General features: G+C 46.4%; 1 protein-coding gene across 1 annotated transcript in view; it reads left to right on the forward strand.

Moving 5' to 3' along the window:
- The window catches only part of LOC308141093 (junction plakoglobin-like), a gene marked incomplete at its 5' end in the record, with an annotated part of 143,730 nt that overhangs the window by 42,519 nt on the left and 82,743 nt on the right, over positions 1 to 18,468 (forward strand). Inside the window, 4 exons of the mRNA XM_080511096.1 lie at positions 1,427 to 1,628; positions 1,703 to 1,847; positions 1,925 to 2,028; positions 13,297 to 13,416. Coding sequence (XP_080367222.1) covers positions 1,427 to 1,628; positions 1,703 to 1,847; positions 1,925 to 2,028; positions 13,297 to 13,416 — 571 coding nt within the window. The remainder of the gene's footprint in view (positions 1 to 1,426; positions 1,629 to 1,702; positions 1,848 to 1,924; positions 2,029 to 13,296; positions 13,417 to 18,468) is intronic.

Below are 18,468 nucleotides of genomic sequence, written 5' to 3' on the forward strand. Positions count from 1 at the left end.
CTGGATGAAACGACATGATAGAGCCCATTAATAATTGTAACATTCAGCATGGTTAATGAACATAGAAATTAAAAATGCACTGAGCCACAGGGACAGAAAGTTGAAAGAAGTGCTTTTTTCAAACATCCATAAATATGGCAGAAGAGCAGGTCAGAACAGTTTCATTGTTAGAACATTTAGCTGCTTGGGCCATGCTGGAGGAAGAGATTTACATTTTTCCACATTGGAGTTCATCCTCTAAGATGGAAGCAAGAGGTCAACTGAAAACACTGCAAATGAAGCTTGCAGACTACCCTTCACTTTTATCACCCAATATTGGGTCTTTACAAGCCTGAGGCAGAGCGGCACAATTAATCCTTCACACTGAGGCTTAACAGAACGATAACTCACACTCACAATTGCTTCAGGAGCTTCAATTCATACAGAAAATTAAAGTAAATTGGAAAAAATAACAGAACGTCACAGTCTGCATGCCTTGTCTTATTACTATTGACAAACAAGTTTGTTGTTTGTTTCCACAAACGCCTTCTTTCCTCTCCATTGAAATGCTTTTATAGATCATTGTCCCACTGCAGAGCCATGATAGAGACATATAATACGTACCTCGTCTTTATAGGAGCTGTCTGCGTGAGTTTGTTAACGGGCTGCAACAGGATGCACATTATGGGACTTTTTATTCACCACTTCAGCTTATCAGTTGAGAGAGGATCAGTAGTTCCTCCACATCCCCATTGTGGCATGCTAACTTCAAAACTCACCTCTTGATAAGCTACCATGATTAAATCCCCGTTGAATATAGCCAGAGATACTACCAAAACGCTACGTTGAAATATGTCAAACCTCTGAAACTAAGAGGACTGGTTAGAGAATGGTGGGATTGTTCAAATGGGCTAAAACTGATAAAAACTGCTATTTAAAAAAAGGTCAAACCAAAATGGCTACATTATCTTTATTCATGACTACAAATTACTTAAATCAGATTAATGTATCAGACATGATCCTCAGAGCATCCACAGCGGCCAAATGTGTGTGTGCACATTCAGTAAATCAAGAAATGAAAGTTGAACTGCTCCACAAGTCATTCGTCTTGATGATTTAATGAAACAGTGTAATATGTTCCTGCTTTTCTGCTGTGGCCGCAGCAAGAGTGAACGATCTAAAACGAGTTGGTTAAAGGCTGTGGACCCTTTTTTCAGACTAAAAATGACCTTCAGGAATCACTTGGACATGTGTTGTGGCTGACTTCACGGGTTCACAAGGACTGATCTATATTAATTCCTCAGTGATTGCTTCGCTGGTTGCTGACACTCAAGGTTTTTGAACTGTGGTGGTGTGCCAAGTGGCTGATGGGGGTGCAGGACAAAGTCGCAGATTGACCAAGGCTCCTTGAAATGATTTCATTGTTTCTCTGTCAATGAATCTGCAGCTCACCGGTGGAGTCAGTCTTATTTTACGCCATCACTACTCTCCACAACCTACTACTGCACCAAGAGGGAGCCAAAATGGCTGTGCGCCTGGCCGATGGCCTGCAGAGGATGGTTCCACTGCTGAAAAAGAGTAATCCCAAGTTTCTGGCCATCACCACGGACTGCCTGCAGCTGCTGTCCTACGGAAACCAGGAGAGCAAGGTGAGGGCAGCTGTCTGTCAAAGGGACGGCAGTTCTGCTTTTAGGACTAACACTGATTCCTTGGACATTCTCAGCTAATCATTTTGGCCAATGGGGGCCCAGAAGGTCTGGTTTTCATCATGAGGAACTACAACTACGAGAAGCTGCTGTGGACCACCAGTCGTGTTCTCAAAGTACTGTCCGTCTGTCCCAGCAACAAGCCTGCCATCGTGGAAGCTGGTATGTTCCCCTCAGCCGATAGAAATGTACACATGGAGATAAAGTGTGTGACCATGTGTTCTTGTTATTTTCCCCAGGCGGGATGCAGGCTTTGGGCCAACACTTGACAGGATCCAGCCAGCGTCTGATCCAAAACTGTCTGTGGACACTCCGCAACTTGTCAGACGCTGCAACAAAACAGGTTTGACTCACTGTCAGGGCTTGAAGGAACTTAGCTGAACTGTGCCTTAGATTTCAACAGAAAGTTCAGCCTTCGCTGAATTGGAGGAGAGAACTTCTACAATGTTAATTAGTCTCCAACAACTCCTCTGAAATTATGTTCATCAACTCCTGATGTCTTTGGTGCCTGAAACAGAAAAATAAATTGGGTTACACGTGAATTGAGCCGTTTCTTAGCAGCAGGTATGTATGAGGCTAATGCCAGGATGCAAGCATTTGGAAGACAAAAGTAAATGTGGTTCAGAGTTTTAAGTTTGGAATCATAAGGCACTTGTGGATGCATGAGTGTTAGTTATTGATACTGTGTAATGTAGGAAGATGTTTGTGATACTGTTAGAAGATTATCTCTTTGGTACTATTGTAGTACTCAACCGTTGTCCTGGTTTTGACTTGCTTTTGGGATGTTCTGGTGGTGGTCTTGGTCTCCACTCAGTCTCGGGCAAGGTGGTGTTGACTACTGACAAACTGGTTTCTGTCTGTCTTCATATTCACACCTTCAGGGGTCATTGGGTGCTGGAGCTAATCCAATGAAGGTCAGGGTGACATTGTCGATCTGGTTGACACAACAAAGTATACTACGAGAAAAATCACGAAAAAACAAGATGGCAGAGAGGCAGCAGAAACATGGCCGAACACAGGTGCCATCCTCTCGCGAGACTCCTAAAAACATTGAGAAATGCACAAACACACACTTATACACGCTTCTATTGTCACCAATAAACTAAATACACTGAACCACATGACTTTGGATTATCGTATCGAAGTACCGGTAGAAACTTGAATATGCAAACTCCATCAAGATGAGTCCTGGTGGGACTGGAGAGATATCTCATCACTCAAGCCCCGTTTCCACCGCACAAAAAGTACGGACAGGTATAGTCTGTTATGGTTTGGGTTTCCACCGTAAGAATTTGTAATTTTCCGGAAACAACCGCTCCAAAGGTGGTCGCTTTTCCGCTGCCCCTCTGTTGGGGTACCCGGGACTATGGAATGGGTCTGAGTTTGAGAAGCTGTCTGCTGATTGGTCACTAATTTACTACACACCCTCAATATTTTTAATATGTTGGCTGGATGAATCCTCTGCTATGAGTGTGGTCAGCTTGGCACTGGTTGTTGTTTTTTGTTTTTTGTTTTTCTTTTCTTTACTGCTCAACTTTTGTGTTGGTCGTGAAAAGTGGACGTGAGGCAGGGGGAGACCAGGGCTCGGGACCGGGGTCTGTCTATGTATCGCATCCGAGCTTTCTGTTCGCAGCATCGCGTCGGCGCTCAGGTGCTCCGTGCTGGGGTCTGTCTTTGTATCGCGTTCCTGTTCAAACGCCATGCAGTGGTGGTCAGCGTTCTGTTCAAATGCAGTCAGCGCCCCTGCATCACATTTGAACAGAAACCTTGGCCCGCCACGGACCAGAGTGGCTGCTCTGGCATTTGAGCACAAAGCTAAGAACTCCCGTGTCATGGCGCAGCCGTGGCCAGCCGGGGCGTGCTCGGGTGTGGGGCAAGTCACCGGAGCATTTGCTCTCTCTGGACCAACACAGAAGTTGCAGTTGCAGCTCTGTGGCTGCAAAAAATAAAAGTTAACAAAACAACTAGTGCAAAGTGGAGGATGTAAACAACAACAGAGAATTCATAAGGTCCAGATCTGCCGCCTGGCTGAGACGACTGTTGTAACGTCACATATCTGCTGAGCTCGATTTGGCTCCATAATGCTCTGTTCCGTCCCTGCACTTTTTGTGCAGTGGAAACACGCCATAACACAGTGAGGCTTCGTTATCACCGCTCACACTGGCAGCATTTCTTTAGAAAGCACAAAACATTAGATGTTTCATAGATGGAAGGAATACAGTCTGCACAGCCTGATGCTTTACATTGATATGATACTTCCATGCTTTGGTACATTAATCCAGACCCCAGAGAGATTTCTGATATCCTCAAACACACCACACCATTCTTTATAAATTCCTATTCCCTCCAGATGAAATGGTTTTGCTATTTCCCCACACTGTGTATAAATTATGATAAACATGCAGTGTTCCACATTTGCAAGACTATAATTTAGAAATTACCATCCAAAGTAAAACGGCGTCTTTCCATCATGTGCAACTTTGCATAATTGAGTGATCAACATTCTTCTCCCATTTCCACTTCTACACTGAATATTTGCAACAAGAAAAATAAGCGACAGTATCAGGTCTCTAAAGCCCCGTTTCCACCGCACAAAGTGCGAGGACGGAACGGAGCGGTACAGCAAAGCGTAACTGAAGCCAAATCCGGTACCCATTTCCACCGCAGAAAGGAACTTTACCCTTGGATGCACAACCTACCAATACCTACACTCTTCCACAAGTAGGGTCAGAAATGACCCCAATTTAAATCAATGCGTTTTTGCAATATACTGGGTTGTTATCTTCAAAATCTTTAAAATAAAGAGTTGTAATATTTTCATATTCTAGGTATTCCTCATAAAACATGTTTGTGACATGAGGCCATTTGTATTTTTATTTATTTTTTCATTAATTTTAAGAAATTGCAGTTTTTGTATCATGACCCCACTGTTCCACAAGTGGGTCCTAAAATGACCTCACACTGTTCCTATGGAATCTTCTCTGGAACTTAATTCTTAGCAACTCTGACAGTCCTACTTACTTATCTGATGTCATCTCACACATCTAATGCAACTTTGACTGTCAATACTGTCCCACTTACACACCTGATGTCAGCAGTCTCACCACCCTGGAGGTCATTTTTACACAGCAATGTACATGTAAGTATTATCTCCAATTATGAACTTATTTTTCATTGACATATTATGATGTGTGGTCTAATTAGTGATCAAATGTGTGACCAGATTATCCTACTTTGTTGTTAGCTAACAGTATTGTATTTAGGTAGATGACACGGCATTGTGTTCGCTAACAGTAGCCAACTGTATTGTTATATGATTTATAGTTTTCTGTGCATTTTAAACCTTGTCCTTTCTAATCTTTTTATTTATTTATCTAAAGTAACATGGCTGCTAGGAGGCCAGCGAGGATCCCTGTGGACCTTGTCATACAACTGATCCAGGACGGATGGGTTATGTAGAGGACTCCTAAAAAACATACAGACTGGTACATCCCAGTTCTTCTCACTTCCATCAGCACCTCTTCAATTACATTATCAGACATGAACAGTTTCCTTGCATCTATTGGGGAGACAGTACTAAACCCAGGTGCAGGCCCTGGCTGACAATTTGGAATATTGTGCCGTGGTGTTTTATCCTGGCTGGGCGGTCACTCTGCCCAGTAAGAGCCTTAGCGCCTCATTCTGTTGGACACAATATCCATTTCTTCTTCTGAGGACTCATCATAGGACTCCTCTGTGTCTGACTGGTCTTGTTCAGTGGTGGACGACAGTCTGGGTCGTCTACATCTGAGATGTCACATTCTGAGTCAATGCCTCTGATGGGCCCTTCATCCAATCTGTCCTGGATCATTTGTATGGCAAAGTCCACAGGGATCCTAGCTGGCCTCCTAGCAGCCATGTTACTTTAGGTATATATATATATATATATATATATATATATATATATACATATATATATATATATATATATATATATATATAAAACATTAGAAAGGACAATGAATGCACAGAAAACTATAAATTATATAGATGCAGCTAACAACACAGTTGGCTACTGTCAACGAACACAATACTGTGTTACCTACCTAAATACAACACTGTTAGCTAACAACAAAGTAGGCTAATATGATCACTAATTTGATCACACATCATAATCTGTCCATGGAAGTTCATAAATGGAGATAATACTTACATGTACATTGCTGTGTAAAAATGACCTCCAGGGTGGTGAGACTGCTGACATCAGATGTGCAAGTGGGACAATATTGAGAGTCAAAGTTACATTAGATGTGTGAGATGACATCAGATGTATATGTGGGACTGTTAGAGTTGCTAAGAACTAAGTTTCATAGAAGATTCCATAGGAACTGCTTGGGGTCATTTTTGACCCCACTTGTGCAAGAGTGGGGTAGGGATACGAAAACTACAATTTCTTTAAAGTTATGAAAAAATAAATAAAAATGCAAATGGCCTCATGTCACAAACATGTTTTTTGAGGAATACCTGGAATATGAAGATATAAGTCCAGCAAACTTTTAGCAAATCAGTTAAAACGAAATAAAGAAAAGTGTACAATCCCCTCAGTTAAAACTCAAAATGGTGAAATCACTTGTGACCCTCAGGAAATAAACAATACTTGAAGAGTATTTTATAGAAAACTTTACTCTTCACAAATTGACCTTCACAATCTGTAATAGAGAACTTTCTGGGCACAGTTGACCTCCCAAAATTAAAAGACGAACAGATCCAAGGCCTAGAAGCTTCCATCTCAGTAGAAGAGCTGTGTCAGGGTTTGTGAACTCAATTCCACGGCAGACAAGAAGCTCAGTTCAAAAGTGTTTATTATAAAAACCACAGCAGAAGCAAAGTGAGCCAGCCCAAAGTCAAAACCAGCACAGGGCGATTGAGGAGAAAATCCAGAAGGCAAAGTCGAGCCGGCAGAAGGTCGAAAAACACAAAGGCAACATGAGGAAAAAATGCCGGGTACAAATGGTGTTAGAATGCAGACGAACTGGCAACCAGAGCTACAAGAGAGGGGAACTAAATACAAACACTGATGACAATGACAAACAGCTGTGATCAGGAGGACGAAGCAGGAGAGCACAAGGGCGGAGCTAAGGGGAACACAGGAGGGGAGGAGAGAAAGCAGGATCATGACAGTTTTATCTCATAACAGTTGGAAAATATTTGGTGCATCAGAAAGAAGGAACATGAGAAACTTGAGAAATACCAAGGGCTCAGAGAGGAGCTGGAGAGGCTTGGAAGGTGAAGGTGACAGTAGTGCCCTCGGGGCAGGAACCCCCAAACTGGAGGAGTGGCTCCAGCAGATTCCTGGAACAACCTCGGACATCTCAGTCCAGAAAAGTGCAGTACTTGGAGCAGCAAAGATACTGCGCAGGACCCTCAAGGTCCCAGGCCTCTGGTAGAGGACCAGGACCCTCAAGCTCCCAGGCCTCTGGTAGAGGAGACCAGGACCCTCAAGCTCCCAGGCCTCTGGCAGAGGACCAGGACCCTCAAGCTCCCAGGCCTCTGGTAGAGGACCAGGACCCTCAAGCTCCCAGGCCTCTGGTAGAGGACCAGGACCCTCAAGCTCCCAGGCCTCTGGTAGAGGACCAGGACCCTCAAGCTCCCAGGCCTCTGGTAGAGGACCAGGACCCTCAAGCTCCCAGGCCTCTGGCAGAGGACCAGGACCCTCAAGCTCCCAGGCCTCTGGTAGAGGACCAGGACCCTCAAGCTCCCAGGCCTCTGGTAGAGGACCAGGACCCTCAAGCTCCCAGGCCTCTGGTAGAGGACCAGGACCCTCAAGCTCCCAGGCCTCTGGTAGAGGACCTGAGCTGTGAATAGAAAAACAGGTGATCGCCCACGGAGGGCGAGAGGGGAATTTATATATATATATATATATATATATAGTACTCAGCAGCAATACTAAGCAGAAAACACAAGAAGTCAAAACAATTTTATTGTTCTTTATTCAGTCATCTGTCATTTGGAATATCCTTGAGTCTTTTGTCAACAATTTCTTTACAAAATGTTCACATCTCCAGTATTATAGAAAACAAATTTAAATGGCTCGAAAAGTGATTGATTTTCTGACTCGTCCATGAGTATTTCTCTACACGAGACTTTGTACTGCAGACAAGCCTCAAACCTGCTCCTGCATGTCCAGTACTGAAGATCCTGTTCCTTTTCCTCCATGTCCAGTACTGAAGGGCCTGTTCCTGCTCCTCCATGTCCAGTACTGAAGGTCCTGTTCCTGCTCCTCCATGTCCAGTACTGAAGGTCCTGTTCCTGCTCCCTCATCCTCATGTCCAGTACTGAAGGTCCTGTTCCTGCTCCTCCATGTCCAGTACTGAGGGGCCTGTTCCTGTTCCCCCATGTCCAGTATTGAAGGGCCTGTTCCTGCTCCTTCATCCTCATGTCCAGTACTGAAGGGCCTGTTCCTGCTCCTCCATGTCCAGTACTGAAGGGCCTGTTCCTGCTCCTCCATGTCCAGTACTGCAGGGCCTGTTCCTGCTCCTCCATGTCCAGTACTGAAGGGCCTGTTCCTGCTCCTCCATGTCCAGTACTGAAGATCCTGTTCCTGCTCCTCCACGTCCAGTACTGAAGGGCCTGTTCCTGCTCCTCCATGTCCAGTACTGAAGATCCTGTTCCTGCTCCTCCATGTCCAGTACTGAAGATCCTGTTCCTGCTCCTCCATGTCCAGTACTGAAGGGCCTGTTCCTGCTCCTCCATGTCCAGTACTGAAGATCCTGTTCCTGCTCCTCCATGTCCAGTACTGAAGGGCCTGTTCCTGCTCCTCCATGTCCAGTACTGCAGGGCCTGTTCCTGCTCCCTCATCCTCATATCCAGTACTGAAAGCGGGTTAACTCGGCCAGTAAACAGGTCCATGTTCTCCTGAACATACTTTGCTACACGTCTGCAGTCACCAACAATCCTTGATTCACACGTTTCCTCTGGAAAAGTCAGACATAAAAAAGATCTTTCTAATGCTGCATCAATAGTATTTGACCAACAGAGACTGTGAAACCAGACTCCTCTTCCACTGCTGTCTGCCCACCTGGTGGAGTGACATCCTGGTGGGCACTCGAGTGCGGGGCAAGTGGCCGGAGCGCTCGCTCTCTCAGAACAAACACGGAAGTTGCGGCGGCAGCGCTGCCGCTGCAAAAAATAACAGGTCTTTTTCTGCAAAAAATAACAGTTAACTAAACAACAAGTGCAAAGTGGAGGATGTAAACAACAACAGAGGATTCATAAGATGTAGATCTGACGACATTCTTTTCTGTGGTAGTGTCACATATCTGCGGAGCTCTTAAGCCACGCCCACTTTTTAAGCTCCTCTCTGCAGTGGAAGCGGGTACCGGAGCCGAGCTCCAGCTTCGCTTTGCCGTACCGCTCCGTACCGTACCGCTCCACTCCGTCCCCGCACTTTTGTGCGGTGGAAACGGGGATTTTGATGCTTTGTGAATTACTTTTATCTTAGTAAGGAACAATTCTAAGAAAAGTCTTAAATTTCGAGGAATTCTAAGATTTTTCTAGAGTGACGTCACTACGAGCTACTATACCTTTAAGGATGCTTTGTGAATACGGACAAGGAGCTCAGAGTGTCTTCCTCTCTAACAACCAATCACAGCTTTCAGCAGACTGCATCAAACCTGGCAACGGTGTCAACCACACCTCCTCACTAACATAAAAGTTGCCTTCAGCTGCTTGCTGAGAGTTACTCTTAAACACCTCCTAAGTCACTCTTAAGCTAAGAATTCCTTGCTAAGGGATTTTTAGGCTAAGATAAGAGTTCCCTGAATACTGGCACTGTTTCTTACGGAATTTCCTAAATCTGCACTTGGGTCCATCCACACCACCTGCATTCCCCGACAGAATGAACCGAACATCATGGACCCAGCGGACTCATCCATATCCACACCACGAGCATTGTATGCCGCTTTAGTTTTGAAGGCTTCAGTGCTTCGTTTGATAGCATAAGCTCAACACACTGGGCTCCTGGAATTGCCTCATTAGCTACGTTCACAAATCCATACTTTATGAAGTCCGGATTCTACCTATGCAAAATGTTTGCCTTTTTGGCGGTTTGGCACCACTTTCATCATAATTTTTTCTTTTAAAACACTTCTCTATCACTTTCTTTCAGAAACTTTCACAACAGGCTAAGGGCTTCGCTTACTGAGTGTCTTCTTCTGCTTATTGGCGCTTGACTGATGTAACTGACAACTGACCGTCGCATTACCGCCACCAGTTGTACGACGCAGTAATGCAACTGAGCATCTGATGGATAACAGACAGTAATATCTCTGGTCAATTGATAACCAGGGTTGGGAAGGTTACTTGAAAGCTGTAATCCGTTACAATTACAAGTTACTTGTCAATAAATGTACTAAAATAAAAAAGTAATGTACCAGAGTACTTTAGTTACTTTTGGATGACTTCACCAGCAAACAAAAAATAAAGACAAGAAACAATAGAATGTGTCGTCTGCTCAGTGCATTGACACATCTTATACACAGCAGATACAAATTGCTCTTGAGTTTTGAACTAAATCACAACTCAGTAACCAATCAGGTGTCTAACACTGATTTTTTTTTTTTTTAAAGAATCAAAACCACAATACAAATAAAGCTTTCAATTTCCATTCAAGAAAATGTGCCCATCTTTTCCAAAAGAAGGGCACTCTCTCACTCTCTCTCTTTCGCTTTCTCTCTCTCTCTCTCGTCCCGTTTCCTCGTTGGATTTAATATTGTTTTTTTCCCGACTAAATATGAATGTTTGATGAGAGGCTGTATCTGGCAGCATGAATCAATGATTGATAATAACTGAACAACCTGCTACTCAGTCAACAAGCAGACTTAAAAAAAAAGAAAACGTAATGGCACATGTCGCCCCAATGAATCCCTAAAACATGAGATCCTCTAAACCAGTGTTTTTCAACCACTGCTCCGCGGCACACTGGTGTTCCGCGAGATCTAGTCAGGTGAGCTGTGGGAAATTATCCAATTTCACATTTTTTCTAAAAAATCATTTGGTCTCACAGCCGCTGTCAGCTGTGAGAGCAGTGTGTTGCAGAGTAATCCTGTATAAATACTCTTCACCACTAGAGGGCAGCACAGAACTTTGCCAGTGAAATGTAAAGTGACAGACGTCAGTGTGGTTCATCTCCACCTCCTGCTACCATCTTGTATCAAAGTACTGTGTCAGTGACAGTGATGGAGAAGTTTTTGAAAACCAGGATCTCAGCTCTTCATCCATCAGGTCCAGGTTTCACACTGAGGGAGGCACTATTAAAAAAAGACATTGGGAAATACTGTTTTCTGTATTTATTTGATTCCTGTAAATAAAACTTTGATGAGAATGACTTTATATTGTTAATAGAGGCTACAAATTTTTACATTTTCCGGTGGTGGTGTGCCTCAAGATTTTTCCAAAGACAAAAGTGTGCCTTGGCTCAAAAAAGTTGAAAAACACTGGTCTAAACATATTGAGAACGTCTTTCTACCATCAGCACCAGTACTGGTATTGGCCGGTTACTGGCAGGTTATGAGCTAGTAAAACTAGTTGGTATTGGCTGGTTACTGACAGGTTATGAGCTAATAAAACTAGTTGGTATTGGTAGGTTACTGGCAGGTTATGAGCTAATAAAACTAGTTGGTATTGGTAGGTTACTGGCAGGTTATGAGCTAGTAAAACTAGTTGGTATTGGCAGGTTACTGGCAGGTTATGAGCTAATAAAACTAGTTGGTATTGGCAGGTTACTGGCAGGTTATGAGCTAATAAAACTAGTTGGTATTGGCAGGTTACTGGCAGGTTATGAGCTAGTAAAACTAGTTGGTATTGGCCGGTTACTGGCAGGTTATGAGCTAATAAAACTAGTTGGTATTGGTAGGTTACTGGCAGGTTATGAGCTAGTAAAACTAGTTGGTATTGGCAGGTTACTGACAGGTTATGAGCTAATACATTTAGTTGGTATTGGCAGGTTACTGATTGGTTATGAGCTAATAAAACTAGTTGGTATTGGCAGGTTACTGACAGGTTATGAGCTAATAAAACTAGTTGGTATTGGCAGGTTACTGGCAGGTTATGAGCTAATAAAACTAGTTGGTATTGGCAGCTTACTGGCAGGTTATGAGCTAATAAAACTAGTTGGTATTGGCAGGTTACTGGCAGGTTATGAGCTAATACAACTAGTTGGTATTGGCAGGTTACTGGCAGGTTATGAGCTAATAAAACTAGTTGGTTTTGGCAGGTTATTGACAGGTTATGAGCTAATAAAACTAGTTGGTATTGGCAGGTTACTGACAGGTTATGAGCTAATAAAACTAGTTGGTATTGGCAGGTTACTGGCAGGTTATGAGCTAATAAAACTAGTTGGTTTTGGCAGGTTATTGACAGGTTATGAGCTAATAAAACTAGTTGGTATTGGCAGGTTACTGGCAGGTTATGAGCTAATATAACTAGTTGGTATTGGCAGGTTACTGACAGGTTATGAGCTAATAAAACTAGTTGGTATTGGCAGGTTACTGGCAGGTTATGAGCTAATAAAACTAGTTGGTATTGGCAGGTTACTGGCAGGTTATGAGCTAATAAAACTAGTTGGTATTGGCAGGTTACTGACAGGTTATGAGCTAATAAAACTAGTTGGTATTGGCATGTTACTGACAGGTTATGAGCTAATAAAACTAGTTGGTATTGGCAGGTTACTGACAGGTTATGAGCTCGATGCGCTGCACTCGGAGGAGGCCAGACAGTCTCGGCAGGCCAAAAGATGTTATGAGGGTCTGTTGGGAACACCTGGCCGAGCCCTCTGTCCACGCAGTCTTCAACTCTCATCTCCGGGAGAGCTTCTCACTAACCTGGGAAGATCCCGTCTCCGTGACGGAGAGGCGGATGTCACGGAGACGGGATCTTCCCAGGAGGACAGAGCGGCGCACACCGGGACTGTACGCCTCTGCTTCTCCGATCCCTCGCCATGGACTGCCGCCCCGTTGGAGCGACTCAAATAAACTTTATTTTCAATTTACATCCCAGACTAGTTGGCGTTTGAATCCTGTTCACCACCAATCCTGACAGAACAATCTTGCCATGAGAGCCTGGGATCCCGGTCCTTAAATACTGGCTTCCCTCATTCGCTTCAGGTGTGCGTCCTGCTCCGTCCGCTCTGCCTACGATCACACACGCTCACACACACACAAATGCAACAACACAGCAGGAGACCTGCGCGGGTTGTGACACTATGCAGTCCCGCGACCCACAGGTGGAAAACAAAGTTTTTGGTTTCTCTTGTGTTTTTGTGTCAAATACACTTACTAATACTTCCAAATGTGTCAAATATACAAATCCAATCTTTCAAATCAATTTTGCCGAAAAAAAATTGTCGTGGACGAGTTGTTCGGAATCGTGTGGACAAGTTGTCTGGGTTTGCAGTTTTGTGGACGAGTTATACGTGGAAGAGCTGTCATGGACAGCGCGCACCGTTTTACTCATATGAGTCACATTTTGAAGTCTTGTTATGATCAAATCTCTTAATTCACTGATACACTCAGAATTACTACGACGGCTTCCTTGTGAAGTGTCCTGACCTCCTCTGTTCTCTGGTCCCCCACAGGAGGGTTTAGACGGTCTGCTGCAGATTCTTGTCACCCAGTTGAGCTCAGACGATGTCAACATGCTAACCTGCGCCACTGGCATCCTGTCCAACCTCACCTGCAACAACTCACGCAACAAGGTAACCACTCGGTGGAAATACTCTGCAGCTTGCGCTGGTTCATTTCGAGTGGTCCTATTCTAGAAGATGATGTCTGATGATCGGAGACAACGCTGTCCCAGTTCAATGTTTTTTTCCATGGCAACAAAGTGTCCAACAACTCCTAAGACCCCCCCCCCCCCCCCCCCCGATCCCAGCAACGAAGCCCGCTGCACCCTCAGGGGCCAGCCCCCCATCTCCACCCCCCCACAGAGAAGGTCCCAGCCGCCGAGCCATAGACCCCCCCCCCAAGACCAGGAACACCCCCCCACCACCCTATCCCCTAATCCCAACCCACACACACACCCATACCTAAGCATACGCATACACACACACAGACACACATGCATACATATACAGATATGCACACACATACATTTATTTGGGGGGAGGGGGATGCGACCCCACTCCCCAGGCCACCAGCCAGGCCCCCACCAGGCCACTACAAGATCCCATCCTCCACCAATCCAACTGTGAATAGGGAGGGAGAACCACTACCCAGCCCCCCCGGAGGCGCCACCCCCGAGCGAGCGTGCCCCCCGTACTCCAGCCGCACTCACCCCGAAACATGGTGGGACCACAGTGGGAGGTGCTGGGGGGAGCTGTTGGATGCATGTAGAGGTGTATGTTTGTGTTTTGAAGAGGTGGCTGCAATGTGTGTCTAAGGTGTGGTTTAAAATTGAGGTGTAGCGGGGGCCCAGGTATCCATCCATTTTCTGCCACTTATCACAGAGGCAGCAGTCTGAGCAGAGTTGCCCAGACTTCTCTCACCCCAGACACTTCCTCCAGCTCTTCCAGTGGCACCCCAAGGCGTCCCCAGGCCATAGAGAGACATAGTCTCTCCAGTGTGTCCTGGGTCTGCCCCGAGGCCTCCTGCCGGAGGGACATGCCCAGAACACCTCCCTAGGGATGCGTCAAGGGGACATCCGAAACAGATGCCCGAGCCACCTCAGCTGGCTCCTCTCGATGTGGAAAAATGAAATGAAAAAAAAAAAGTTTCATGTGCTTTTTAAAAAAATAAACTTTCATTATTCTTATCATCTTTATACTTTGAAAGATGGTAAGAATAATGAAAGTTTATTCAAACAAGTTTTACAAAAGGCGACAAACCAGTAAGAGAGGGGTTTTTAGCACGTTTTGAAAATGGCCCATGATCTGTGATCGATATAGTGCTGATCCATTCGGAGGAGTGCTGATCCATTCCAGCTCTACAAATTCCAGCTCTACAAATGTATATAACAATTAACCATACTGAAAATGTGCTGCAACATTACGGCTATATTCTCACCTAACAGAGTCTGTACACTTTAAAACTGAACCACTGGACGATGCTGGATATCAGATGAATTTTGGAAAAATTTAAATTTATACTCACATTTTACATGCTTTGTCATAGAGGTCTATACAAGCGTACACAATTTTTAAACAGTAATACTGTGAATATATGCCTGGAGTCATCATAACCACATGTTTTTAGGACTGTCCTAAATTAACGAAGACAATTAGTGGAATGATTACTTTACAAATTGACATTAACTTCAGTGTAGCGCTATGAACAACATGGGACTAACCTGAGCCCATATAAATTGTTTTCTGCTTTTGCCTCATTTAAAGTGACTCGTGAGCCCACCACCCACAGAGGCTACCGGAGGGTTCGGGTGCAGTGTGAACTGGGTGGCCGTCGATGGCAGGGGCCTCGATGACCCGATCCCTGGACACAGAATCTTGTTTTTGAGACATGGAATGTGACCTCGCTGTGGGGGAAGGTGCCCGAGCTTGAGCGGGAGGTTAAGAGACGCTGTCTAGATATTGTCGGGCTCACCTCCATGCAACGCTCGGACTCCCGAACCCAGCTCCTCGACAGGGGCGAGATACTCAACTTTTCTAAAGTTGCCCGTGGTGTAAGGCAGCGGGCTGGCGTGGGCTTGCTTATTGCCCCACAGCTCAGCCGCCATGTGTTGGAGTTTACCCCGGTGAACAAGAGGGTTGCGCCTTCGAGTAGGGGAAAGGTCTCTGACTGTTGTCTCGGCCTATGCACCGAACAGCAGCTCAGAGTACCCAACCTTCTTGGAGTCCCTGGGAGGGGTGCTGGATAGTGCCCCAACTGGGGACTCCATTGTTCTCCTGGGGGACTTCAACGCCCACGTGGGCAATGACAGCGAGACTTGGAAGGGGGTGATTGGGAGGAACGGCCTCCCCGATCTGAACCTGAGCGGTGTTCTGTTATTGGACTTCTGTGCCAGTCACAGTTTGACGATAACGAACACCATGTTCCAGCACAGGGGTGTCCATAAGTGCACGTGGCACCAGAACACCCTAGGCCGGAGGTCCATGATAGACTTTGTGGTCATGTCATCTGATCTCTGGCCGTGTGTCTTGGACACTCGGGTAAAGAGAAGGGCAGAGCTATCAACTGATCACCATGGTGATCAGTTGACAGGTGGTGAGTTCGATGCGCTGCACTCGGAGGAGGCCAGACAGTCTCGGCAGGCCAAAAGATGTTATGAGGGTCTGTTGGGAACACCTGGCCGAGCCCTCTGTCCACGCAGTCTTCAACTCTCATCTCCGGGAGAGCTTCTCACAGAACCCGGGGGAGGCTGGAGACATTGAGTCCGAGTGGACCATGTTCTCCACTTCCATTGTCGAAGCTGCTGCTCGGAGCTGTGGCCACAGGGTCTCTGGCGTCTGTCATGGCAAGGTGGTGGGAACCGGAAGTAAGAGATGCCGTCAAGCTGAAGAAGGATTCCTATCGGGCATTTCTAGCTCATAGGACTCCCGAGGCAGCTGACAGGTACCAGCAGGCCAAGCATACCACAGCCGCGGCCGTGGTGGAGGCAAAAACTCGGGTCTGGGAGGAGTTCGGAGAGGCCATGGAGGAGGACTTTCGGTCGGCCCCGAGGAAATTCTGGCAAACCGTCCGGCACCTCAGAAGGGGGAAGCAGTTCTCCACCAACACTGTTAACAGTGGAGGTGGGGAATGTTGACCTCAACTGGGGATGTCGTCGGGCGATGGTAGGAATACTTCCAGGACCTCCTCAATCCCACCACCACGTCTTCCATTGAGGAAGTGGAGGCAGGGTTCCCTGAGGTGGACTCGTCCATTACCCAAGCTGAAGTCACCGAGGTAGTTGCGACGCTCCTCGATGAGATTCGCCCAGAGTTCCTTAAGTCTCTGGACGTGCAGGGACTGTCGTGGCTGACTCGTCTCTGCAACATCGCATGGCGGGCGGGGACAGTACCTCTGGACTGGCAGACCGGGGTGGTGGTCCCCCTCTTCAAGAAGGGGGATCGGAGGGTGTGTTCCAACTACAGAGGGATCACACTCCTCAGCCTCCCCGGGAAAGTCTATTCCAGGTTACTGGGAGGAGGGTCCGGCCGTTAGTCGAACCTCGGATCCAAGAGGAACAATGTTGTTTTCATCCTGGTTGTGGAACACTGGACCAGCTCTATACCCTCCACCAGGTTCTCCTGATGGTTGAACACTGGACCAGCTCTATACCCTCTCCCAGGTTCTCCTGGTGGTGGAACACTGGACCAGCTCTATACCCTCCACCAGCTGCTCAAGGATTCATGGGAGATCACCCAACCAGTCCACATGTGTTTTGTGGATCTGGAGAAGGCGTTCGACCACGTCCCGAGGGAGGTCCTGTGGAGGATGCGCTGGGAGTATGGAGTCCGGGGCCCTTTGTTAAGGGTTGTTCGGTCCTTGTATTCCCGGAGCAGGAGTTTGGTTCACATTGCCGGCAGTAAGTCGGACCTGTTCCCAGTGCACATTAGCCTCTGCCAGGACTGTCCTTTTTCACACATTCTGTTCATTATCCACATGGACAGAATCTCTAGGCACAGCCAGGGGCCGGAGGGGGTCCAGTTTGTGGACCACAGCATCTCATCTCTGCTTTTTGCAGATGATGTGGTTCTGTTGGCATCATCGAAGCTGGACCTTCAGCGTGCACTGGTGTGATTTGCAGCCGAGAGTGAAGCAACTTGTGGCTTGGCCCCTCCAGGTCGGTGGAGTGCCCTTGTCACAGGTGGAGGAGTTCAAGCATCTTGGGGTCTTGTTCACAAGTGGGGGAAATATGGAGCGTGAGATCGACAGGCGGATCGGTGCAGCGTCTGCAGTTATGCAGACGTTGTATCCGTCCGTCGTGGTGAAGAAGGAGCTGAGCCAAAAGACGAAGCTCTCCATTTACCAGTCGATCTTCATTCCAACCCTCACCTATGGCCGTGAACTATGGGTCATGACCGAAAGAACGAGATCCCAGATACAAGTGGCTAAAATGAGCTTCCTCCGTAGGGTGGCTGGGCGTACCCTTAGAGATAGGGTGAGGAGCTCAGTCACCCTTAGAGATAGGGTGAGGAGCTCAGTCACCCTTAGAGATAGGGTGAGGAGCTCAGTCACCCTTAGAGATAGGGGGAGGAGCTCAGTCACCCTTCGAGATAGGGTGAGGAGCTCAGTCACCAGGGAGGAGGTCGGAGTAGAGCCGCTGCTCCTCCACATCGAGAGGAGCCAGCTTATGTGGCTCGGGCATCTGTTTTGCATGTCCCTCCGGTAGGAGGCTTCAGGCCAGACCTAGGACATGCTGGAGGGACTATGTCCCTCAGCTGGCCTGGGAACACCTTGGGGTGCCACCGGACCCAGATAAGCGGCAGATAATGGATGGACTAAAACAGGACCATCACCACTCATTTCCAATCATTTCCAACCTCCAGTTGTCTAAGTCGTTCACATCAAAGTCGATATGTTTACAAACAAACTGGAATTTGTGGACATCAAAGTGTGTTCATGTTTTGCTAACTGATGTTATCTTGGGAAACTTGCCACAAGGGTTTCTGGGATATCAAAGATGGTGTCGCGGCAGCTCTAACGAAAATACCTACAACTTTTGACCGATTCAACCCTGTAAAAAAAAAAAGAAAAATGATAAAAAGTCAAACCTCTTGCAGCTCCAGCCTGGAGGGGATTATCTTGTTGAAGGCTAAACTGAAGACCACCATCAGCATTTGCACATCATTCCCCTTCCTAGGGTCCAGGTG

Source organism: Blennius ocellaris, assembly GCF_963422515.1.
Source record: "Blennius ocellaris genome assembly, chromosome: 16".
NCBI classification, from domain to species: Eukaryota; Metazoa; Chordata; class Actinopteri; order Blenniiformes; family Blenniidae; genus Blennius; species Blennius ocellaris.